Source organism: Sciurus vulgaris, assembly GCF_902686455.1.
Source record: "Sciurus vulgaris genome assembly, chromosome: 2".
In the NCBI taxonomy this organism is placed as follows: Eukaryota; Metazoa; Chordata; class Mammalia; order Rodentia; family Sciuridae; genus Sciurus; species Sciurus vulgaris.
Genome location: NC_136462.1, coordinates 172,582,483 through 172,608,636, shown reverse-complemented (window position 1 = coordinate 172,608,636; position 26,154 = coordinate 172,582,483). Strand labels below are relative to the sequence as shown.

At 40.1% G+C, this 26,154-nt stretch overlaps 1 protein-coding gene across 1 annotated transcript in view; it reads right to left on the bottom strand.

Moving 5' to 3' along the window:
* LOC306653451 (fermitin family homolog 1-like) overlaps positions 1-24,012 on the bottom strand; it is a 33,931-nt gene extending 9,919 nt beyond the window's left edge. Inside the window, 10 exon segments of the mRNA XM_079126458.1 lie at positions 579-685; positions 1,711-1,835; positions 6,232-6,281; positions 8,279-8,410; positions 8,987-9,094; positions 13,485-13,587; positions 15,391-15,604; positions 16,661-16,801; positions 19,776-20,009; positions 23,847-24,012. Coding sequence (XP_078982584.1) covers positions 579-685; positions 1,711-1,835; positions 6,232-6,281; positions 8,279-8,410; positions 8,987-9,094; positions 13,485-13,587; positions 15,391-15,604; positions 16,661-16,801; positions 19,776-20,009; positions 23,847-23,997 — 1,365 coding nt within the window. The 5' untranslated portion in view covers positions 23,998-24,012.
* Positions 24,013-26,154: the final 2,142 nt, after the last annotated feature.

Sequence of the window (26,154 nt, the reverse complement as noted above, 5' to 3'; positions counted from 1 at the left end):
AGCCTAGCCAGACCTGTGGCTCAAAGCACATCTGACCAACAGATACCAGCTTAGAAGATCAGATTCCCAGCTGACCTGCACATCTTCCAGAAACAAATATTTATTGTTGAACGTCATGGGATTTTGTTATGATGTGATTTTTGTTACAAAGCAATAGCTGGCTGACACAATCATGCTCTAATTTAAGAAAACACCTTATAGATGTTCCTTGATTCACGATGGTTCAACTAAAAATTCTCAACTTCAGGATGATGTGAAAGCATACCATACAATCATCTGTTCTTCACTTTCAGCACAGTATTCAATAAATTATACATGATATTTAGCACTTTATTATAACAGGCTTTGTGCTTGATGATATTGCCAACTATAGGCTAAGGATTCTGAACCTATTTAAGGTAGGCTACGCTAGAACATTTGTAGATGAGGTATAATTACATACATTTTCAACTTCCTAGTCTTTTCTATTTAGGATGGGCTTACTGGGATGTGACCCCATCTGGATAAGTCAAGAAACATGTTTTGTTTACAGGCTTAATGAAGGTCAAGTGACCTAAGAGTTTTGTGGCTTTACTTACGTGGTCACATCTCAAATACACTTCATTCATACCATCAGCAACAGGGATTAGTAACTTGATTCCAAATTTTCTCCCTGCTACGTTCACATCTGGCACAACTTCACAGCCTGAAGTACAAAAGGCAAGGTCAGAACTGAGTTCGGAGGAATCTGTGGCATCAATATCGTGCATGCATCTGAAACAAAGACTTTGAGTGTAAGCCCCTCAGATCTGGTTCTCTTCTGAAAATGGAGGAGCAAGTTATAACATTAATTAAAGGAAAACTCAATAAGACTTAGGAACAATTAGCATGGATAAAGAAAAATGATTTTCTTAAATAAATTTAAAAAAAAGATTGAATTCATTTTTTTCCGGATGATAATGGCTATCCTAACTCTTAGGAACAATTATGAATACGGACTTGAAAAGAGATCAAAGCAGAGGTAATGCTCCGATTGCCACGATGATGAGAGGGAAGTACACTGGTTAATTGAATATTTCAATTAATATATAGTTTCAGAGATTAGAACAGGCACTAACAGGACACTGAATCAAACATAACTGTTCTTGGCTTTTAAACATTCATTTATTTATTTATTTTTTGCTTCTGTGGACTGAACCCAGGGGTGCTTAACCACTGGGCCACATCCACAGTTCTTCCTACTTTTTAAAATTTTGAAACAAGGTCCTGATAAGTTGCTGAGATTAGCTGCAAACCTGCCATCCTCCTGCCTCAGCTTTCCGAGTTGCTGGAATTACAGGTGTGCACCACCACATCCAGCATTATTGGTGTGGTGCTGGGGCTTGAACCTAGGGCTTTATCCATTTTAAGTAGATGAGCAACCACTGAGCCACACCCTCAGCCCAGACAGAACTGTTCTTAAACTCAAAAAGCTTTTCAGGATCTTACAATGCTTCATGGATACCAAGTACCACCACTTTGCAGACTCTGGACACAGTAGGAAAGAAGAGGCAGCAGAATATGAATAACCAGGTTGACTAGACCACACCCAAGGTCCACACTCCATGAGGAAGAGGAGCTGTCACCTGGAAAATGGTGACACCAGAGGTCCCTCCAGAAGTAAACTTGAAACTTTCTGTGTGGATCTTAAATTCCATCTGCAAGCCACAGTGAACTAAGGGATGCTCTTACCTCTAAGATTGAGTTTTTCTATGGGTTCTCCTTGTTCAAGTTCCTCATTTTTAAAGTAGGCTATAGATGTGTCTTTAAAAACGAACCAATATTGTTTGAAAGCTTTTAACATTAGCTTCTTGGGCCTGCAAATTAAAGTACAGTTAACATTTCAACCACTCTCCAGAACTGCGAAACGCTGTGCAGATTTTGAGCAGATCAAGTTGCTTGGGCCCTGTGCACAAAATATTCTTTATTTTTTTAAAAACAATTCTCAAATAACTAACTCATTTTTTCTCTCTCTCCCTTGGCCCGACTCTCATGCTAAACATGCGCTCTACCACTGAGCTGCATGTCCAGACCACTAACTCATTTCTAAAAGCCAGTAACAGGGTGTTGCTTTGCAATGCAGAAGTTAACACAAAGGCTCAGGAGTTAGACCTCTCGGATCCACGCTCTGGCTCTGCTATGCTCATCCTGTGCTCCTGGGAAAGACACCCCACCTGCCTGGGCCCCATGTATTGCCCCTCTGTGACGGGGGTAGTTTTGATTTCACACTGTCCTGTTGTGAGAACAGAATGAAGCCATTTATGTGAAGTGCTTATCTCAGATCTCAGTGCCTGGCACAAGGGAAATACTTGACACATTATTTTGATGTATCTGGGAAACCCACATGACTCTAGCAACGTCTGAAATCTCAGCACGCTTCCTGGAGCTGAAGAGAGTTAGTTGTTGATACCCACAGCACAAGCTTCATGCTGACAAAACAGAAGTAAGCTACCTTTTCTGCATAGATTCCTCCTAACCCTTGAGAGAAACCACCAGAAAATGGCCTGATGGTTGCGTTATTCAAAACAGTTAATATGAGTGAGAGCTAGAGGTAGGAAAGAGGGTACAGATAGGCCAAGAAAAGAAAGTAAGAGTTATATCTGGTTCAGCAGAACAATCTTGGCCTTTGTGGGTAGATCAGGGTGCCTCATGCTGGAGAGTGGACTTCTGCATTCAAAAATGGGAAGGAGGCTGGGTGTGGTGGCACCTGCCTGTAATTCCAGCAACTCGGGAGGCTGAGGCAGGAGGATTGCAAGTTTGAGGCCAGCCTCAGCAACTTAGTGAGTTCCAGACTTCCAGATCCAGTGGGTGCAGGTTGGTGGCCCAGTCACCCACATTTAAACAAGATTTCCTAAGCTGGCTCCCTGAAAATTCACAAAAACTGGCCCAGACCAGCCATCTGCAAACTATAAATGGGCACACCCCATCTTTAAAATAGTTTGAGGACCTACCCCAACAGGTGTGCAATGTTTTGTAAGCTATACCGCGGTACTCTTATAAGCATTATGAGACCTATAATGGAATATAGAAAGATATGAATCCTTTCGAAGCTGCCTGTTCTCTCTCTCTCTTTTTTAGGATATTCTCATTTTTATTTGGGCCTTGTTTTAGAGCAATTTTATTTATTTATTTTTATTTAATTTATTTAATTTATTTTTTATTGTACACAAATGGGGTACAACTTGTTTCTCTGGTTGTACATGAAGTAGAGGCATACCATTTGTGTAATCATACATTTACACAGGGTAATGGTGTTTGATTTATTCTGTTATTTTTTCCTCCCTCCCCACCCCTCCCACCCCTTTTTTCCCTCTATACAGTCCCTCCTTGCCTGTTCTCTTTTATTAATCTTAATTTTTAACTTAATGATTTTTAAACATACTTATTTTATGGTTTCTTCAGATTGTTCCATTACTTAAAATTGCTGAAACTTCCCCTTTGGCAGTCCATTAACTCATATTGATGTCATTTTCATTGGGAGATTATTTTTCATTTTTAAAAAAATATTTTGGTACTGGGGATTGAATCCAGGGTCACTCTATCACTGAGCTACATCCCCAGTGCTTTCTATCTTTGTAAAAAATTTTAGTTTGAGACAAGGTCTCACTAAGTTACTGAGGCTGGCCTTGAACTTTCAATCCTCCTGCCTCAGCCTCTAGAGTTGCTGGGATTACAGGCAGGTGCCACCGTGCCTGGCAGGAGCTCATTTTTTAGGTAATTAATGTTTTTTACAGAAATCTATGTGTGCCTGGTTGTGAATATTTCCCTCTGAGTATTTTTACAGCTGCATTTACTAAGGCTTCATAGGTTTTGTGGTCCTGGACCAGTTTCTATTTAATTTTCCCTTATCATATAAGACATTTCAATTCATATCTACATTTGTATGGTCACAAGCCTTGGCTCTGATTTCTCAAGACAGACTTTTCATTTCCCCACAGAACCCAGTACAAGGATGAACTACCTTCCTGCTTTCTTTGGTTGACGGGTAATTTTTCTGTTCCCCTTTAGACAGAGAAAACACCATTAGGCAAGTGCTTCAGTGGGCTTACTGCTTCATGTAGGCTGAAACATTCATTTCCAATCCCTTCCTGGAAGTTGGAGTACCAGCCCCAAGCCAGGAGAGCCTCTATCCATGCCCTAAATCTGCCTCTGTGGCTGAGGCTTCATTTGGAGAACCAGGTTCCCTTCTCATTTCCTGAAAACTGACATTTCTCAGTTTCTCTATGATCCATATTGTATTTATGATTCTTTTATTTTATCCAGCATTCCTAGGTATTTATAGCAGGATTAGGGATTGCATTAGAACTGATGTCATGGTACTGGAAACTGAAGCCCACATTTTGATAGATTCTGTAGATTTTATTTAGAAAAAAGAAAGAGCTTTATTGGAAATGAAAGAAAAAAAATCGAAGGACTAGTTCAATGCTCTCATTTTGATAAGGAGAGAAGCCCAGGGAGATGAAGGACCTGCTAGTGGTCACACTCTTCCTAGAAATAGAATCCCAATCCTGTCCCCTCCCCTTCTCTCACACTCCCCTTTTCCTTTCTTTATTCATTTCTTCATCCCGTGAATTGTATTACACATTACATCCAAGATCTTGAGACCTTTGGTTGATAAAGTGCCCATTGGTCAGGTACACGGGTAATTTGTGAATCTGAGTATAACTGTCACACCAAATGCCATTCAGGTAGCACAGGTGAAGCAGACGTGGCTAACTCCAACCTATCATCTCCTCCACTGAAACATCGAGAACATCTTCAGGACGGACACTGCCATCATTTGGTTATGAAGAGCTGGATTTATTCCACAAAGAGAATATGGCAATCCAGTTTCACTGCAGAACACTGAATATTATATCAAGGTGTATTTGTGGCTTCAAATTGCTATTTCTTTTCTCTGCCACTCTTGATTATACCAATTCAAGTCAGTTGTGGTTACAACTATTTATATGACAGATAATAAATGAATGACCTTATTGTTTGAGACCACAGCCTACAATTACATTAAAAAAAAAAAAAAAAAACCTAAACAAACAAACTGTAGAAATCCAGTGACAAATACTGTTACCTTTGGACTCTTGTTTCTCGATTATACCTGGTTCATTGTTCCTCTTTCCAAGTCTTTCTTTGCATCATGTATTATCAAAAGTAACTTGCATTTCTTTTAAAGCCAGCTGCCCCCAGTGAAGAATTGGTTTGTTAAGAAAAGTCAACAAAGCATCAAGTGACTTCAGTAACTGATAGAACTTCAAAGGGCTTTATTGCTTTCATTCTAACATGCCTTGGCACCCATAAAGGTGGCAGTCTTTTCTTTCCATGAAAACAAAACATAACCTTCTCTGCATTTTTTTCTTTCCCCCTGGTATTGGGAATTGAACACAGGGGTACTCTAAAACTGAGCCACATCCCAGGCCTTTTAAAATTTAATTTTGAGATGAGGTCAAAGTTGCCCAGGCTGGTCTTGAACTTCTGATCCTCCTGCCTCAGTCTCCCAAGTAGGTGGGATTACAGGCACCCACCACTACGCCAGACTTCTTCATCTTTTTTTTTTTGGGGGGGGGGGCGGGCGGGCGGGCGCTGGGGATTGAACCCAGGACCTTGTGCTGTGTATGAGAGGCAAGCACTCTACCAACTGAGCTATATCCCCAGCCCCTTCTCTGCCTTTTTAATAGTTTCAGATTAACTACCATTCTAACAGTGGAAAGTAGATAAAGTTAACTACTCTCTCTATAAGGTCAGGATCAAAGTTTGAGAGTCAAATGATTCTTGTACTGCCAAAGTCTGTCAAACGGTGTCAGAGTCCTGAGCCTCCTAGGTTGAACCTATTAGAAATGCCAATCAGCATGTATGTATGTTCATCATTACCGATGCCGGTGGTGTTATACCACTGCTTAGTGAGTAAGTACTATGAGTCGGGTAACCATATTAAAATGCTTTTTTTTTTTTTTTAAACAAAATTTAATCAAATCCTCCCAAAGAACCTAATGGGAGTTATATTCCCATGTTACAGCTCAGAAAACTGAGAACACTCCAGGTCACCTGCTAGTGCACATGGTGGAGCTTGGTTTCCACACACTGTCTGTGAGACACCAAAGCCCCATGATCTTACCTTTGAATGATGAACTTGACTAACAGATGTGCAATTTACACTTCTGGGCTCTATCTGCAAGGCTTTGTTATGGGGAACTCCTTTTCTCCTTAAAGGCTACTTACCTAAACAATTTGAGATTGTCTGCAAGCTTGGGGATGTCAGTAATGTCCTCCTAAGGAAAACAGATCACATTTCATAAGCAGGAATTCCATAGGTGGTGGTGATTATCTATACCTGCCCTGTCCAATATGGTAGCCACTTGCCACAGATAGCTTTCTAAAATTTGAATGAATACAAATGAAAGAAAACAATAGCCAGGTGTGCTGGCACACACCTGTAATCCCAGCGGCTTGGGAGGCTGAAGCAGGAGGATCGCCAATTCAAAGCCAGCCTCAGAAACTTAGAGAGGCTCTAAGCAAGACTCTGTCTCTAAATAAAGTGTAAAACGGGCTGGGGATGTGACTCAGGGGTTAAGGGCTTCTGAGTTCAATCCCCAGTATCAAAAATTAAAAACAAAATAAAATATAAAGCTCTGTCCCTTAGTCACACTAGCCATATTTCCAGTAGCTACCTTTACAGGAGGAGAGGGTTGGGAGTGGGGTGATGATGTGGGGACTCTTAAGGGGATGGTCAATTTCTATTTCTTGATTCAGGTAGTGACTTGGGGGATAATTTGACACTCATTTGTTAATCTGTACACAGGTATGTTTTTCACTTTTATGTATGTCATGGATTATAAAAACGTAAAAAGACGATTTAAAAACTTGACCAACATTTCCTGTATCCACTATTCAAGTTAAAAATTTGAGTTAGCAATGACTACTTTTATGTACAAAATATTTTGCAATTTTGTGGTAAAGCAACTGGCTACATCTTGGTCACTGATTAAACGTTCAAAGGAACTTGGTTCAAAGTTCATTCTGCCATGTAGGCTGGTGACTGTTTTCTTTTGAACTGAGAAGCCTATTGTTTAATGCTACATACTGAGGGAGGAAGGAGGGAATTTTTCATTTACTCCAAGAAGGATCACTTTCCTTTTGCATTTGTTCAGCAGAGAAAGGAGATAAAAAGATCTCTAGGGGCTGGGGTTGTGGCTCAGAGGTAGAGTGCCTGCCTAGCACGTTTGAGGCCCTGGGTTTGATCCTCAGCACCACATAAAAATAAACAAATAAAACAAAAGTATTGTGTCCATCTACAACTAAAAAATAAAAATAATTTAAAAAGATCTGTGCATGGGGTCTGCTTCTTGGATAAATGTGAGACAGCTCTGCATCTCCACAGAACCTTGGCGTTTAGTCGTTTTTGGTATTTGCTCTTGCATGATGCCAGTTTCTTATTTTAAGGCATTTAATGAGAGAACACAGAGTGAATGCATAAAAATATAGTGACTCATTCTTACTCATTATTACTATTTAGATCCAATTACAATAGACCCACCTCTCTGATTCAATGTGATTAAACTAAAATTACTTCTATGATTAAAGAAGTTAAACAAAAGGGTGGCACTTCATGAATGAATCAAACTGGGGACGGGGGTGGAGATTACAATTATAAAGCTGCCACTCAGCCACATTTCAAAGATAAAAAGTAAGGGATAACACACTAGTGCTACTTCTTTATGTTTTCCTGGAGAGTTTTATTTTACTTATTTCCTGCCATCAAAAAGGTTCAGGAATGCTTAAAAATGCCCCAGCAAAAAGCCCTCCCTCACTTCTGTCAATCTTGCCCAGTGGAAATATAAAACCAGGTAAACATGATAAGACAGTATCTGCAAAGCATTTTCTCTATTCTCACAGCTGCCCCAAGCCACAGACAGGGTGGTTCTTTCTAGACTGAAGAGATCAATTCCATGTTCCATGCTAGTGAAATGGAACTCTCAGAGGTCTTCCCCTCACACCATGCCAATTTACACCCAAGGAGGAAGATGATGCAAAAAGTATTGTCGTTAGTGGTGATGAAAATATCTTATAGCCCCTTGCAGAACTAACCTGAGAAAATCTAGTCAGTTCTTGCTAAGTTTAAGTTTGTCCCATGAAGAGCATATTCTCCTCCACCTTTTTTTCAAAGTAAGATGAAATAGTCTCTTCTTTCTAATTTTAAAATATTCATCTCCACTTGTCCATCAGTAGGAGCAAAGTCACAATTCTAAGCTAACAGAGAAGTTCATACCAAGGTGCTGTCTGCTTTTCCACCTTCGAGGGTCACTTCCAAATTAGAAAGGGCAGCTTCCACTTCGTCAACCTCAGACTCATTTGTGAAATCCTGTATCTCAGCCGACATTGACAATTTGCTGATATGATACTGAAGTGAAAATAGAGGTTTTAGAAATGTTATAGAAGTGAAAGGATCCATTAGCCATTTCTTCTTCTTTCAGTCATTCCTCTGGAATGCTAAACATCTCTTACAAGGAAGTCTCCTGCCTATGTAGGGAAAATGGCATTTTTAATTGAACTCATTTTAGACTTATGTTTAGTCCTATTCAAACTTGGTTCTTCCCCATCACGGATTGGGTTGGTGGTAGGGGAGAGATCAGAATGCTTTACATAGGATGTGCATATATGTGGACTATGAGGAGATTCTTAAATTTAAATTTACTCTCCTCATTTTCATTTCTTTCACCAAAGAAACAAACCTGGTGCTGCACACCTGTAATCCCAACAACTTGGGAGGCAGAGGCCAGACTCTGCAACTTAGAGAGGCCCTTTTTCAAAACAAAAAATAAAAAAAAGCTGAGGGTGTAGGTCAGTGGTAAAGCACCCCTGGTTTCAATCCCCAGTCCCAAAGAGAAAAGAAAAAGAAATAAACAGTATGAAAAATGGGAAGCTTTAAGCAGAAGGAACTTGGTTTCTTACAAGTGATGAGAACCCAAGATTCTACCTGTAGTGCTGCAAAGATCAGCATTTCTTCTTCTGTGCAGTCAATTTCTTCTAAGAGAATAGCCCACCTGGCTTGTTCATAGAGTTGGTTTATTCGGACAGCATCGTACTAGAGAAATAAACAGATGTGTGTATATGTATACTTGCAGGCTTTTTTTTTTTTTTTTTTAATACAAAAATTCTGCAATATCTGTGTCCATTCTCTGTAAATCAGATATCCTACACCTTAGTTCAGGTAACTGAGAAGAGCACCTCTGTCTTTCCAATACCCCTGATCATTTTGGTTCTGAACTCAGAACTTAATTTTCCCTAAATATTTTCCAGAGCTTTTTCAAAGAACCAGACGGATCCAGCTTACATTCCATTATTTTCCCTCTGTCTATCACGTTTCTATTGGCTCTCAAAGCAAACAGCAGAAATGGTTTACACAACAAATACTGTAAGGGAGAGGGAGTCCAAGCAGATCAGTAAACTCTGTGTAATTCCAAATAGAATCTGACAGGAATTTTTACTAGAACTTTATGCTGATTCTCAGTTAAGCTGGAAGACACAATGTTCAGATATTGCCAATAAAATTTTGAAAAAGGACAATATCGGGGGAGGCACTTGTCCTCCCAGACATTAAAACAATGCAGCAATTAATACAGTGTGGTATCTGTATAGTGACAAAGTACATGCTAAGGTAGTATCTGGAGGTAGATCTATGTATATATATTGGGACTAATGACACGTTAACTAACTCAGGCTGACTCCTTACTCCCTGGCGAGTGAGCAAGATCAAGGCCTCAAAGGCGGTTTCAATACTTAATGATGATGAATCGGACCACAGTCAGGGATTGGTGAACAATAGTTCGGCAAACATGATCAGCTCGTGCTTGCCATATAGTCCAATGGGACTCTCGCCTGCGTGAACCCCCCAGGCCTTGCTGACCTTTAAGCTGATTGGTTCCCGCCTAGCCCCCACCCTACATAAAAGCTGTGCGATTTCCTCAATAAACGAGTTCCTGCTGTGACGGGTCTCCCTGATTCCTCTGATTGTCCTCCGCCCGGAGGGCTAGGAGTGGGAGGTCAGTCAGCCCTACCTATCCCGGTCTGACCTTGTTGGGGAGTGTCCCCTTCCCTTGTCACTGGTCGAGAAGAGCAAGGGGGCTTAAGACCCCGACATATATATATATATATATATATATATATATGTATATATATTTATTTAATATAAAATAAAAATGACATTGTATGTAAGTAGGGAAGGGAATAATTCAATACCATACTCAGTGTTGAGAATGCCTAGGTATTTGGGGAACAAAAACCCAAAATAAAAAATACTACTTTACACCATCCGAAAATCTAAATGATAGATGGATTAAAGATTAAACATACAAACCACATGGGATACCACTTCACGCCCATTATGAGGGCTCTAATCTACAAAATAATAACTAGAATTGGTGAGGATGTGGAGAAATTGGAACCCTTGTGCACGCTGGATGTAAAATGGTGCAGCCTCCACGGAAAACAGTTGGGTGATATCTAGAGAGTTAAACATGAAATACGCTTCAGCAATTCCACTCCTAGAGATCCACCCAAGAAGAGTGAAAGCAGGTACTCAAACAGGTCTTTGTATACTAATGTCGACAGCAGCATTAACCACAATAGACAAAAAAGGGAAGCAACCCAAGTGTCCATCAATGGATGAACAGATTCCTGTACACGTAGAATATTATTCAGTCTTTAAAAGGAATGAAATTCTGATAGATGATGCAACATGAAGACATTATACAAGTGAACTAAATCAGACTTAAAATGACAAATACTGGATAGTTTCACTTACATGAACTACCTAAAATAGGTAAATCTATACAGACAAGAAGTAGAATAGAGGTTACTGGGGACTGGGGGCAGGGGGAGGAAAAGAAGGGGTGTAGTTGTTTGATGGGTACTTGGTTTCTGTTTGGATGATGAAAAAGCTCTGGAAATGGATACTGATAATAATTTCACAACAATGTGAAATGCACTTAATGGCACTGACTTGCCATCTAAAAATGGTTAAGATGGCAAATAAGTTGTATGTATGCATACTTTACATAATAATAGTTAAAAAACACCAACAATCCAAACTTGTACACGAATGTTCATAGCAGCATCATTAATAATAGCCAAAAAGTGGAAATAATTCAAATGTCTACTGATTGATGAATGAATGAATGAATGAATGAATATATATACAGCCACAGGTATATACATACAATGGAATATTATTTGGCAATAAAGAGAAATGAAACACTAACACATGCTATAATACGGATGAACTTTGAAAATATACTAAATGAAAGAAGCCAAAGTTCAGAATGTTGTATAATTCTGCTTATAGGAAATGACCAGTGTAGGCAAATTTCACAGACAGAAAAGTGATTGATGGTGGCCTAGGGCTCGGACAGTTGGAAGGAATGGGAAGTGACAGCTGAAATTTGATAGTGGTCATGGTTGTGCAATTCTGTGAATATATTAAAACAATTGCATTGTACATATTAAATAGGTGAATGCATGATATATGCATTATACCCCCAAATCTGTTATAAAAAAGGCCTAAATACAGTTAGGGGCAGTGGCATGCCTGTAATCCCAGTAGCTCAGGAGGCTGAGGTGGGAGGATGGAGAGTTCAAAGCCAGCCTCAGCAACAGGAAGGTGCTAGGCAACTCAGTGAGACCCTGTCACTAAATAAAATACAAAATAGGGCTGGGGATGTGGCTTGGTGGTCAAGTGCCCCTGAGTTCAAACCTCTGTAAAACACACCACCCCCCCAAAAAAAGCCTAAATATAAAATCCAAATTATATTTAGAAGGAATACTTTCCACAATCTTTGAATGGGGAAGGCCTTTTTTCTTTTGGTGCTGGGGATTGAACCTAGAAACTGAGCATGCTAAGCTAGTGCTCTACTACTGAGCTATACCCCAACCCCAGGAAGGCCTTCGTAAGTGAGACAGGATGCCTAAAATAGACTTGACAACCTACAATTAAACATTTAGGTTACAACTGTTTATAACCTAAAGAAGGTTAGAAATTTATGAGACACAGATGGAAAATATTTTCAATACAAAAGATTCATCATGCACACTGTATTCCTACAAACATAAAAAGAGAAATAATTCAATAGACTTTGGTGCAAACATGGTTTCTGCCCTCTCTACTCCTTGAATCTCTGTTCCTTCCCATCTAGTCAGTTCAGCGAATTCCCCTCCCCTTCCACCAACCAACAATACTAACAGAGGACAAAAGCCACCTATCACAGTTCCATCCTCTCTTGAAGGAAAGTTTACATCTAATCACAGATCCCTCGTTAGCCCTGTAGCAGCTGTCGGAATCCTCTGGGCCTCTTATGAAAACAGATGTGATGTGCTGGGATGCATGCAGCTCAGTGGTAGAGCGCTTGCTCAGCATGCATGAGGCCCTGGGTTCAACCCCCAGCACCACATAAAAATGAAAAGAGAGAGAGAGAGCGGGGAGGGTGGGAATCAGGAAATGTATGGGTATAGGTCTAGCATACAAGGCGAAAAAGAAAACACCAGACAACTATAAAATTCACAGTGACCTTAAACTTGCTCTTTAGCCATGATTCACTGGGAGTTACATATTCCAGACACATGCTAGATTCAAGGGTGTTAACTTAGGCTTAAACAAAGGACTGAGCAGGAGCATCTCCATGGAAATGACAAGGAACAAGACTTATTTTGAAGAAGATGCTAGATAGGTCAAGGTGGGCCATCGAAAACCAGACTTAAATTCAGGACCAGGGAAAAGGCAGGGGTCTGGGAGAAAGGCTGGCCGAGGCAAGGTCCTCGACAAGGGCACATCAGTGGCTGGAAAAGACCAAGAAGCACCAGAGGAAGGAGAAATAGGTGTGCTACCCTGCACACTCAGAGGACCCGACACACAGTTTACATTTTCTGCCATTTAGCCGCTGACTCGCAGCCCCACAAATGGCTACTCAGGAGCAAGCAAAGGGCAGAAGTTCAAAGCACTCACTGTGCCTTTCATTAGGTGTCCTGATACATTTCAGGTGGAAGCTGTGCACTGACAATGAGGTGGTGGCCAGCTGGGGTCTTCATGTAGATGACCCTTTCTCTGAAAGACGTCTTAACAGTGGGGAGTCTTGTGTGCACCACCTCGTGGTCCTGGCTTGTTCAGGAGAACCTGCCCTCGACTCTGGCCTCTGAAAGTTCCTTTCCTTCCTTTGGCATCAAGGACTCCAGTGCTGGGAAACATTTGCTCTAATCCCTTTGTTCCTGGACACTTTATCTGCCCTCTAGAAACCAAGAGATGACAACTAAGAAGCCAGACAAAATGTGTCAGTTTAACCCTGCAGAGATTAAGAGACCACACAAATCAGTTCTCATTTTGATAATGAAATGACTCAATTTTACACTTCCATGAATTCACATTAAGAAAGAGAGAGAGAGAGAGAGGGAGAGAGAGAGAGAGAGAGAGAGAGAAGTTTTCTTACTTTAGGATTTAAATCAAAGAAAGTGTAGTATTTAAATCGTAACTGCAGTTGCTCATCCTCTTGGATACCTTGTTCCATCAGGGAGCGTGAAGAATCTAGCCAACTAGAAAACAACAGAACGGGTTTTAAAGGTCAGTCAATTTTACATATGTACCCATTATATCATGTTATATATTATACTACTATATATGCTCATATACATCTACACCCTTGAACAAAGGCAGAATACGCAATATTGCAAAAAACCAGTAAGCACATAATATCCTAGAGTTACATTTGATCTTACAGTGTTTTAAGGTGATATATATGTATATAAGACATATAGGACATGCATTTGTGTACATATGACATACACAGGACATGTATATATATGACATATATACGTATATAAGATATATAGGATATGCATTTGCATACATATGACATACACAGGACATACATATATGACATATATATGTATAGATGAGGTATATATGACATCTATACATATGTCACCTTTAAACATTTTAAGATAAAATGCAATTATATATACATACATATGTGTGTGTGTATATATGTGTGTATATATATGTTTATATATACATATGCTCATTAAACTTTAAAGTAATCCACTGAAGGAGCCAGGGCAGTTCTTATTATCTCAGTTTTATAGATGAGGAAACTGAGTCTTGGTGACATTAGATGATCCATTCAAAGTCACGGTCACATGGTGGAGCCAGCATGGTAGTCTTCCCTAGCTGACTGCAGGATGGCTCCACTGTACCAGGTAGTTCATTCCAAAGCTAGGCCTAGCCTACTGTCTAGCACTTTCTGCAATGAAGGAAACATTCATGTTCGTTCTGTCCAATGCATTCACCTCTAGCCACTGTGGTTGCTGAATACGAAATGAGGTTAATGCCTCATTTTAATTTTAATTAATTTAACCCAAATTTAGATTTAAATATTCCTATGTGGCTAGTGGTTCCTGGATAGTATTGTTTTCAAGTTGAGAAATACAAGCTGGGTAATGGGGAGGGATGGTGGGATGGAGAGTAAAAGTTAGTAGCAAAATGCTGCGGGGATGAAGTGTCACCTAATGCCACTGAACAGAAGTGGCCTGAACTCCCATTCTATGAGGCCTTGTGGAGTAGCAAGAATAACCAAGATGTAGTCTCCTTTCTAAAGGGGCTGACAGTCCATGGGGGGCGATGGAGCCTCATAATAAAGGAACAAGGTGACAGTGGAGCAAGGTAAGTCAGGGAAGTGACTGACCAACCTGCATTAGTGATACTCAGGAAAAGGCCTGTGGCTGAGCCTTCAGGGACAAACAGGGACTGAAGAGTAGCACAGGAGTGGGGGCAGTGACAGAAACCATGAGGGTGCCGTAGGGCAAAATGGGGGGCAGGGGGCCACGGTAGGATACAGAGACGTCCACTGGAGCCAGGTCTTCCAGGGAGTTGACTGCTGTTAACAAGGTTGACTTTGTTTGGTGGGCAATGGAGAATAAAAGAAATGGTAGTCTGAGAAACTGTGTGGGTGTATTTTATGAGACCATTTCAAACAGAGGTCCAGGACTTGCCCTTAGAAGGCCTAAAGGGACAATGTAAGCCCAGGGGACCACCTTGCCTCTCCCTGATAGGTTCAGGAAAACCAACATGGGGACAAACTACTCTACATCCCATAAAGCATAACTTTACACACCTGGAGCAGAAAAGAATTATATTTACATATGTCAGTCTGTTGAGTTATCCAAACACACAGATTTTTGTCACAGTTGAAAGCTTAAGCCTCTTTTGCTGAAGTCAAGTACTAAAGCACACTCCCCAGGACTAGTAACTTAAAACCTAAACACTCCCTGAGCTCTGGGACACTCTCTCACTAAGTGAACACCAGTTCAGAGAGAAGCAAAATGGAGTCACATACTTACCCTGCATTAAGCTTGGCTTTATCAATCAGAGACCGAGGCTGGTACATCTCAGCCAGTGCCTCTGGTGACTGGGGTGGCTGGCTGAATGCGAGAATGTTGCAATTTTGTTCTGTTAAAGGGCTGTCACTGAACCAAGTCATGGTGGAGGATGCTGGAGTTCCATTGATGGGGTCATACGTAGGAGTCATGGTCTTACTGTATAAGCCAGGACTTACTGCAAAGCAAGAGGTAGACGGACCTGATATGAGAGTCAGCTGGGAATCTTTAGAAAAAGAAGTACTGCCATTCCTTACACTAAAATGAAATTTGACTTTTAACGTTTGTATCATTTAGCATAATTGTAGGAGCCATAATGGTGGGGAGACGAGTTATACACAGGCAAAGATCTTGTCTGTATATTCTGCTTCTGGGAACTCAAAGATGTAAAAGTTCCTCCAAATCAACACAGATGAATGTTGGGGACTACTTTTCTAATAATTCAAATTTCTCTTATTTTGGCAGAAGTCTTGATATGAGTAGAGAACTGGGGACTTCACAGAGTGCAGGTACAAAATAAGTTTCAGATACTCTTTTTTTTTTTTTTTTTTGCAGTGCTGGGGATTTTACCCAGGGCCTTGTGCTTGACAGGCAAGCACTCTACCAACTGAAGTATATCCCCAGCCCTCAGATACTCCTGAATCACATAGCAGCCCTTGCAATTTTAAGAATACAGCAGGTTAATCATCTGGCTCAAGTTTGTATCAAGCACACATAACTGCTTTTTTTCTTGGAATTCATTGGAATATACTGTGCAAGAATGCCCTCAATCTTGCAAGCATGCTAGAGATTTGATTATTTTGATATAAAAAGAAAGAAGAGAAACCTCTTCAGAATTTTCATCTGAAGAACTTTCCCCCTATATCCAATGAGAATTTGAATTCAGGGAAGAATTGCCCAAAAATAGAATCAGGGAGAGAGAAGTATATTTGAGTGATTCAACATATCTCCTCTTAAAATATCGCTCTTTTATCACCTATTCGTGGCCATCTGTACTAAGATTTTCCATTCACAGCAACACAAAATTCACAAGTACAACAATGAATTATTAAGCATATCTATTGAAAAAAAAAAAAGAGTCTGAAATAAGACTTTGTTATTTACAAACTTAACTAGGTAGCTCTTCCTCATCTCATTGATCCTAAAATCTTATTCCTCCTTTGAGGGGAAGAAGAGGTCTATTTTCTCTCTTTGGTTTTCATTTACATTCACGAGTTGAAACAACACATCTTACCTGGTGAGCCTGTTGGAGAACTCTCCAGGTTGAGAATATCTTCAATGATGGGCTCCTTATTATTTTTATCTTTCTTTTTCTTTTTCTTAAAAAAGTCACCAGAAGGCTTTAACAAGGAAAGCTCTTCTGATCTTCTAATATCTAAAAATAAAATAACAAAAAATAAAAATTTTAAAAAGAAGAAAAATACAAGGGAAAAATAGAATTTTGAGACTTGGAGTCATTTAGTGCATTTGACACAGTGTCTCCGGAGATCCCTGGGAGGTAAATGGAACTAAATCGAATCCCTTCTGAAGAAATAAAAGGGGAATAGAGACTCTCTAAACTGCACGTGTCTAGGGGGAAGAGTGGAGGGAGATTTAGTCTAGTATAATTTCTAGTTTGCTTTTTGTCATTATGAAAATATTTCAAATGTTTTCAAAGCCAAGGAAATAGCATATGCCCCCTTCATACACTCACTGCCCAGCCTCAACCACTTCTGCATTGTATCATCATTGTGTTTTCTATTTGACACCAACTTTTCCTTTCCTCTCTTCTTTCTCCCTTCCTCCATTTTTTGTTCTTGACAACAATTAATCAAGGACCCGCCTCCTTTTTTTAGGGTGGACCACAAACCCCGAAAACCTTCATCTTGCACATGGTCCACCAGGTCTTTTCACCCCCTGGCAGATGTCCTCATGCCCTGCCACCTCTTCTGGGCCCTCGCCATTTCCATGCTTCGAGAACCTTCGGGTCTGCCTGAGGGCTTGCTCTGGTGGCCAGCCAGGGTCTGCGCTGCCGACATAGACATGCAACTCTCCCCAGGAGCATCCCTCGGTGGTGCACAAGCACAGTGTCCCTGGGGTGGCAAGCCCTGAGGCTGCGACTCCACTGTTGCCCAGAGGTCCCAGTTGCCCAGCGCGTGGCTTGGTTGGTGACACATGCTTATGGATGGCTTGATGTTTCCGATCTCACTTTCCCATCCGTATGTGGTGTTTACTAATATCATCTACTAAGAAACTGTATACTTGACTTTTCTCCCCAGGGTCTGCTTCCATAGAACCAAATCTACGATAGACCCCCTTCCCCACCATTCACCCAATATGTGAGCTACTGGTGATCAGAATTGCCAGTAGGCAATTACCACAGTGAGTGGTTATAATGCCAGGAAAAAGCCAAGGGATGTGATGACAGAGGGTCCCAGTGCAGCATTCCTGGGCGTCAGTGCACAGGCTCCTATTAGATCCTTGCATCTGATCAGGCACCCTGCCTCATACCAAGGTGCAGTCCAGCAGTGCAGCTTGACTCCCCAGTAGCCCAGGGCTGACCAGCAGGTTGCAAAGCACACCTGTGACCACTCAGAATACATAATTTATGCACAAGCCTGGAGGTGAACCTAAAAGCCCAGCTAATCGGGTGTAAGCATTAAACAAAAAATGGAACAACAACAGCACGTCTATCTCCAAGTCCAAGATCTTTATCCCCCCCTCCCCCAGGTGGAAAAAAACCTTATACAACTTAAATGGATTTAGCTTCAGTTGATCAGATATAAAGAGCCATTGACTGGAAATGTCAATCTCCTTCCTTCCCTCCTGGTTTTTGCAGTACCGGGGCACTAGAACACTGAGCTACATCCTCACCCCTCTTTAATTCTAAGACACGGTGTTAAGTTGCAAAGGCTGGCCTCGAACTTGTGATCCTCCCACATCAGCCTCAGAGTCACTGGGATTACAGGTGTTTCCCACCACACCTGGCTCAGGAAATGCTTTCTGCCCTCATGCTCTTTCATGCCATACTGGCTCTCCCTGTGCAGAACTGGTATTCCCTCTACTACTGACACTTTCCCCTTTTTTCTCTATGTCCTAGCCCCTTTTAAAACATCCTCTAATATTTTCTTATTACATTTACTGGTTATTGGGCTGGGGATGTAGCTCAGTTGGTAGAGTGCTTGCCTTGCACTCAACACACTGCCTGCCACATAGTCTAAAATGAGTTCAATTAAAAATGCCATTTTCCCTACATAGGCAGGAGACTATTTTTTGTTTTAGCTCTCTAGATTTAACTGATTTACTTATTTATCTTTTTTCCATATTTTTATTGGAGAATTATAGTTGTACATAATGGTTAGATTCAGTGTTACATATTTGCACATGCACAAACATAACAACATAATTTGACCAAGATCACTCTCCAGTATTTCGCCTTTCTCTCCTCCCTTTTCTGGTCCCTTTGTTCTACTCTACTGATCTCCCTTTGAACTTCATGAGATTCTTTCCACCTTTCTTTTCCTTTTTTTTTTTTTTAAATTTATTTTTATTGTAAACAAAGGGGATACATGTTGTTTCTGTTTGTACATGAAGTAACAGCATACCATTTGCGTAATCATACATTTACATAGGGTAATGAGGTTTGATTCATTCTGTTATTTTTTCCTTCCCTCCCACCCCTCCCACCCCTCTTTTTCCTCTATATAGTCCCTCCTTCCTCCATTCTTGCCCCCCTCCCACCCTCCATTATGTGTTATCATCTGCTTATCAGTGAGATCACTCGTCTTTTGGATTTTTGAGATTGGCTTATCTCACTTAGCATGATATTCTCCAATTTCATCCATTTGCCTGCAAATGCCATAATTTTATTATTCTTTATAGCTGAGTAATATTCCATTGTATATATATGCCACAGTTTCTTTATCCATTCATAAACTGAAGGGCATCTTGGTTGGTTCTACAGTCTGGCTATGGTGAATTGAGCAGCTATGAACATTGATGTGGCTGTATCACTGTAGTATGCTGATTTTAAGTCGTTTGGGTATAGGCCAAGGAGTGGGATAGCTGGGTCAAATGGTGGTTCCATTTCTAAGGAATCTCCACACTGCTTTTCTTTTCTTTTTTTTTAACAAATATCTTTTGAAACAGTTTTAAGCCGCATGGAAACGAATCTGATAGGTGTCAATGATGTTCCATTTGGTGTAACCGCACTGTGAGGGCTGCAGTACCCACATCTGGGCTTTGCAGAGTGCTTCCTAAGAAGGGGGTGTTTTCTGATCAGCCATTTGGGACATGCAGAAAGCAGAACATGTTTTCCCGCTTTGCTTTGCCAAGAGTCTAAGGGGCCTGGGGGCACCGCAGGTACTTACTCAGGGTTTTGCAGATGTCACTGACAGCCTTAAACACCACGGCCGAGAAGCTGACTCGCAGCCTCACTGTCTTCATGTTAGGCAGGCGAAGGCGCAGCATTTTATGCTGAGGGGTGAAGAGAAGCTTGGCATCTGCCTGGACCCCATATTTGTCCAGGGTCCAGTGGGTTTTCAGAAGCCAGCAATGTTTCTGTTCCCACCAAAGAGCAAAGTCTGACCAGTCTTGAGCTATGTCTACAAAGATGGAAGACACAATTAGGTAAAATGAGGAGGAGCAGAAGGAGCACTAGGGGGTTCACATCCCCCAGGGTCCATTTCACTGTGTGCAAAACCTGAAACAAACAACCCGACTTTCAGGGCCCCATTTCTTTTTACAGCTCAAGGCTCTACAATCCATGGCTTCTCTCCAAAGACACCAAGGCCCAGCAGGAAGAAAACGTATGAACCCTCCCATCATTTACATTTAAGTATCGTGGAAGAGCACGACATTTTCGTTTGCGATGAATGCTTAAGTTATTTTTCCTAAAATCCATCTGTGCCATTGTCGTTTCTGGAAGGTCAAAAGCATTTGGCTTTGTTAAAATGCATCTTATTTCTCTTATAGAAATGGATCCTTATGCTAGGCATGGTGGCACATGCCTGTAATCCCAGTGGCTGGGTAGGCTGAGCAGGAGGATTGCAAGTTCAAAGTCAGCCTCGGCAACTTAATGAGGCCCTAAGCAACTTAGTGAGACCCTACTTCAAAATTTAAAAATACAAAATAAGGGTTGGGGATGGAGCATGTGGCTCAGTGGTTAAGCACCCCTGGGTTCAATCTGTGTTACCAAAAAAAAAAAAAAAGAGAGAGAGAAAGAAAAGAAAAAAAATGAACTTACACCCCAGGATCACAAGGGAGTGTCAACAGCCCCCAAAGTCCACACAGAAGTGCAGTAAAGCTGGCATTTTCCTCTTCTCAATAACATCCCAGTCTTCTAGAAGCACCATATTCCCATTTTCAAAGCATCTACACTAGAATCAGAGTTGCATATTTTCTCCCCCTCAACATTAGCACTGATATTGAATCTTTCCTCCCCCCCCCCCTTTTTTTTTTTTTTTTTAACTTTTTTTGCAGTGCTGGGGATTGAACCCAGGGCCTTGAACTTGCAAGGCAAGCACTCTACCAACTGAGCTATAGCCCAGCCCTCTTCCTTTCCTTCAACACTGGCATCAAAGATGAATCGCTTCTTCAATGTTAGGGCCAATATTCAATCAATCTTTTGGCTAAATAAAGGGATGCTAGTGTTTCTGTGTGGATACAAAGTATCTCCATAGACTTTTATGCCAAAAGCTTGTAGCAGTGTTTAGAGTTGGGGATTTGGGCAGGTGATTGGCTCATGTGGGCTCTGACCTCATCAATGGATTAATCCATTGAAGGATTCACAGCTGATCCTAGGTTGAGGAAGTAGGTCGCTGGGAAAGGAGAAAACTAGTCCTTATTCCCTTCCTTGGGCAAGTGTGTGTTTTTGTTCTCTCTCTCTCTTCCTCCTTCTTTGAGACCTGAGGTGAACAGTCCTGCTCTTCCACATGCTCCTCACCATGATGTTCTTTTTTTTCTTTTTTCTTTTGTGGTACCAGGAACTGAACCCAGGGGCACATTATCACTGAGCTATACCCCCAGCCCTTTTTATTTTTTTATTTTGAAGACAAGGTCTCGCTCAGTTACTGAGGCTGGCCTTGAGCTTGCGATCCTCCTGCCTCAGCCTCCCCAGTCACCAGGATTACAGGGGTACACTACCACACCAGCCCCACCATGATGTTCTGCCTCACTGTGAGCCAACAGTGAGGTGGCCAAGCAAGTATGGACTGAAATCTCTGAAATCATGAGCCAAAATAAAACTTTCCTTCTCTAAGTTGATTTTCTCAGGTATTTTTCATAGCAACAGAAAGCTGACTAATACAATCAGTATTTTTATTTACTTGTTATTTTGCTTTAAATGGTATCTCTTTAAAAATTTTAAATTTGTTTAAATTAGTTATACATGACAGTAGACGGCACTTTGATACATATGATTATGGAGTATAATTTCTTCTTCTGGTTATATACAATGTCTTTTTAAGTTAGAAAAAATTTTCTCTCAATGCTGTTGGTAGACATATAAATTGGTAGCATCATTTTGGAAAATCCTGTGACTTGGCAATTCCTCTCTGTGCTTCACATCTGCAATGGTTTGGATGTGGTTTGATTTCCCAGGGCTTCACGTGTTGAGGTTTGATCCCTCCTCTTAGGAATACAGGTGGAATCTTACTCTGACCATGGTGTTTGGAGGTGGAGTCTTTGGAAAGTAATTAGGATTAGCTAAGGTCATTGGAGTGGAACCCCTATGATCAAATTCTGGTGGCTTTATAAGAAGAGGGAGAAAAACAAGGCAGATCTACATGTACAATCCTTGTCTCTTACCATGTGATGCCCCATGTTGCCTTGGCCAAAAAGAAGACCACCATCAGATGTGGCCCTTAGACCTTTAACCAGAACTATGAGTCAAACTATAATCTTGTTTCTTTATAAAGTTAGTAGTCTTTGGTATTGTGTTGTAGTAATGAAAATGGACTAATGCAATACCCATCAGAAATGTTCACCAGGTGCACCCCTACAATACTAGCTATTCAGAGGCTAAGGCAATTATTATATATTCTACGATCTTTAAGGATCAAAAATGGAAACAACTCAAATGTCCAAAAGGTAAACATAAAATGTGGCAGATTAATACAATGGAATATTATATAGCAAGAAAATAAAATAAATGAATTGAAGCAACATGAATGAATATCTCAGACATGTTGGGTGAAAGAAAATGTGTAAGAGTATATCCTGTAAAATTACATTCATATGAAGTTCAAAAACAAGCAAAATTATTTCTGTGATGTTAGAGGCCAGGAATAGTGGCTACCTTTAGTAGAGTAATAACTAGGAGGAATCAGGTATGGGGTGCAGGTGAGGGAACAGATGAGGAAACAGGTAATGGTCTCTGTAATCTGGATGATTAGTTATATGACTGAAAATTCACTGAACCATACCTTGATGATAAATGTACTTTTCCAGTTGTGTATTACATTTCAGTCAAGACTTACTTAAAAAGGCTTTATCTCATTAGCATAAATGGAAAGCCATTATCAAAGGCTTTAAATCAACAAAGAAAATAGAATGTCATTACATTTTAGGTCCAATAATGTTGACATGTTGACCCCTGATGTGAAGACTGACCCAGGAGATTTCTCTTTCTTTCTTTGAACAAGTACAGTAGCACATGACAGATAAGTGTTTTTATAGTTTGGGTCTGGAATGTCCCCCAGAGGCTCATGTGCTGAAGTCCTAGCCCCAGCTGGTGACATTAATGGGAGATGGAAACTTTAGGAGGTGGTCCAGATATAGGAAGCAGGTCACTGGAAGCGTGCCTTCGAAGGGTTTATTTTTCCTCCTCTCTCTCTCTATTGCTTGGCTTCTTAGCCACCGTGAGGTAACCTCTACCACAAGCTCCTGCCATAATATTTGGCCTCACCCCAGACCCAAAGTAATGGAGCCAACTAACTGTGGACCAAAACATCCAAAATCACAAGCCAAAATAAACCTTACCGCCTTTAAGTTGATTTTCTCAGGCATTTTGTCACAGTGACAGAAAGCTGATTAACAGTGCTAAAAGACACATCAGCACCAAGGGCACCTTATCATGGAGCAATGAAGTATTAACAGTGGCTTAATGCCATGTCACCTAAAATCATCTTAGATGTCACTAGTGGCAGGGGTCTCATAGATGTAGAAGTACAGTATTATACCTACTGGGGAGCATGAGTTTGCCACCAAAGAGTCAAGTTTTTACAAAGGTGGTAGAGTCAGTTTGTGGCTCCTGTAGGACTTACTATTCCTCTTCATCCTGGGAGAGACTGGGGAACCAGGAAGAGGGCTGTACTCTATGGGCCATTGTAAGATGAACAACCAGAAGAAATTACATGATCAGACGAACTAGACCAACCACGCCGCAGAGATGTAACAGAGTGTTCCTACCAGATAGAAACCATCCAGAAAGAAGAACTTACTGATCTGTTCCACCAACTTGAGCATCACGCCCCCGACGTGCAGGTCTCCAGACACTCTCAGCGTGATGTTCCTCTGCTCCTCTTTATTTGGATGGTCAACTCGGACTGCGAGTTCCCAGGAAGCAGATGCAAAGTCATTGGATGAGATCATTGTGGCACAGGTAGGTGTCTGCCAAATAAAAATGAAGACATGGATCAGAATGGGTGAGAAGGGAACCGAATAGCCAGCAGTAGATCCCGCAGAGCAAGACACTTTTGTTTCTGGGTTTTATTTTTGCCTGGTCTTCAAAAAACTCCACAGAGTTCTTGGTGCCCAGACATTAAATCCAGCGTCTTAATGATAAAGACAAAATGTCTCATAAAAATCGACCTAAGCCATCTAAATTTATGTATTTTCTTTTTCTCTCTACATCCACTCCTCCAGGACCCCTTGGCTATGTTTTGTCCTTTGCCCACCCAGTACATCAATCTTTACTTTCCTTCCCTATTGAGTGTTCTGGGTTCTTTTGAACGATTCCAATTAAAGGCAATTCTCCATGATACATTTTTTAGAAATCAACTTTATCAAGGTTCAATTTACCTAAAATAAAACATGCAGATTTTAAATGTACATACAATCTGATGTATTTTGTTGCATGCAAATTATACTTCAACAAGGTTGACTTTAAAAAAAGATGCCATTAAAATTTCTGTCTATCTTTAATAAATATGTATTACTACATTCCTCCCATAAATATTTGTATTTTCTGGCATGAAAGCTCAAAAAATAAACACACAGCAAAATGATTTCAATGTCAGTCATTATTCTACTTTTTTTTGACAAGTTTTTATTGTGAAATATTGGATTTAGAAAAGAAGTAAAAATGTCAACAGTGAGATGTGTACAAGTACAGTATTTCAATAGTCTATACATGTGAACAGTTTAACAGGTTCACTGCTGAATGCTTATTTAGACCAATACCATCTAAAAAGGACTGCAATATTCACAGGCTATTAATACACAAATTACTTGAGCCAAAATGACCCTCACTGGTAAATGCTAATTAATCGTGGAAAACAGGCTAGAAGCACAATACAGCACACCATAGTATCTCCTTATAGGTCCACATTTAAGGAATATCAGCTCATTATGTCAATACACTACAGATAGGACTGGGACTCAATTACTAGTTTATACAATTGCAAAAAGTTTAAATTAGAAAATAAGGTCATGAAATAGAGAGGGTATTTAATTAGGATTAAAAACTGTGAAGCCCCTAAACAGTTTTAGCTTTGAAATTTACAAAGCTTAATCATTAAACTGATTTTCTATTTTAACTTCAGCTAATGGGAGATGGGCGATTTTCTTGTGTAGCATTTCTAAGAAGGTATAAGAACCATCACACAGTTTATTGTAGATTCATAATGATCACTGTGGATTGACAAATTGCTATGAAACCAGAATATAAAACATTACAATTTTTAAAGAAAGGTAGTGACCACCTTATAAATTCAGCAAATATTGCAGACATTAAAATTCATGTTAAGGCAGTATGTATGTACCATGGTTGAGAACACTAAATTTAAGAAGATTACTGCATGAAAGTCTCATTTAAAAAAAAAAAAACAATTTTTCCAAATATGGCTGATTCAATCATTTACTATTTCTTAAAAATTTCCCTCAATTATGTGTTTCCAAATTGGACAAAGATTCGTTATCAATGAGCAACTACAGATTAATCCACTGAAACAAGAATGATGTTAAAAAGAATTGCTATAATAACATTAAGAAAGCCAATTTGATATGAAATTCATAATCAACATTTAAAAACCAAACCTTCAAAACAGATCAATTTTAAATTTACTAGAAATTTATCTTTGTCCATAAATTCCTAAGAGAACTAACTCTTTCACTCTGTACAGTGTATCTAACAATGCGTGAGGTTTTAGTATTGAACTAAAAATCTGAACTGATATTAAGTAGATCAATTCCCACTATAGACTGAAAACAACTAGATCAGAATATTAATCAATAACTTCATATAAGCTACCCCACATTATCTTAACCTTTTGTAGGCAATTTTGAAGACTTTGAGACAATTTACTTATAAATATTGCCTGAATATTAGACTCAATTTATTCAAAGGTAAGCACAGATTAGATTATAGTTATTTAATTTCCCAGATCTGCATTAAGTTTACAAAATAAGTATTGAGCACATAAATATTAACTTAGATAACCACAAGTTATGGGGAAAGCAGATATAGGGACCACTGCAGAAACATAAACTTTAAAGAAATTATATATATATATATATATATATATATAT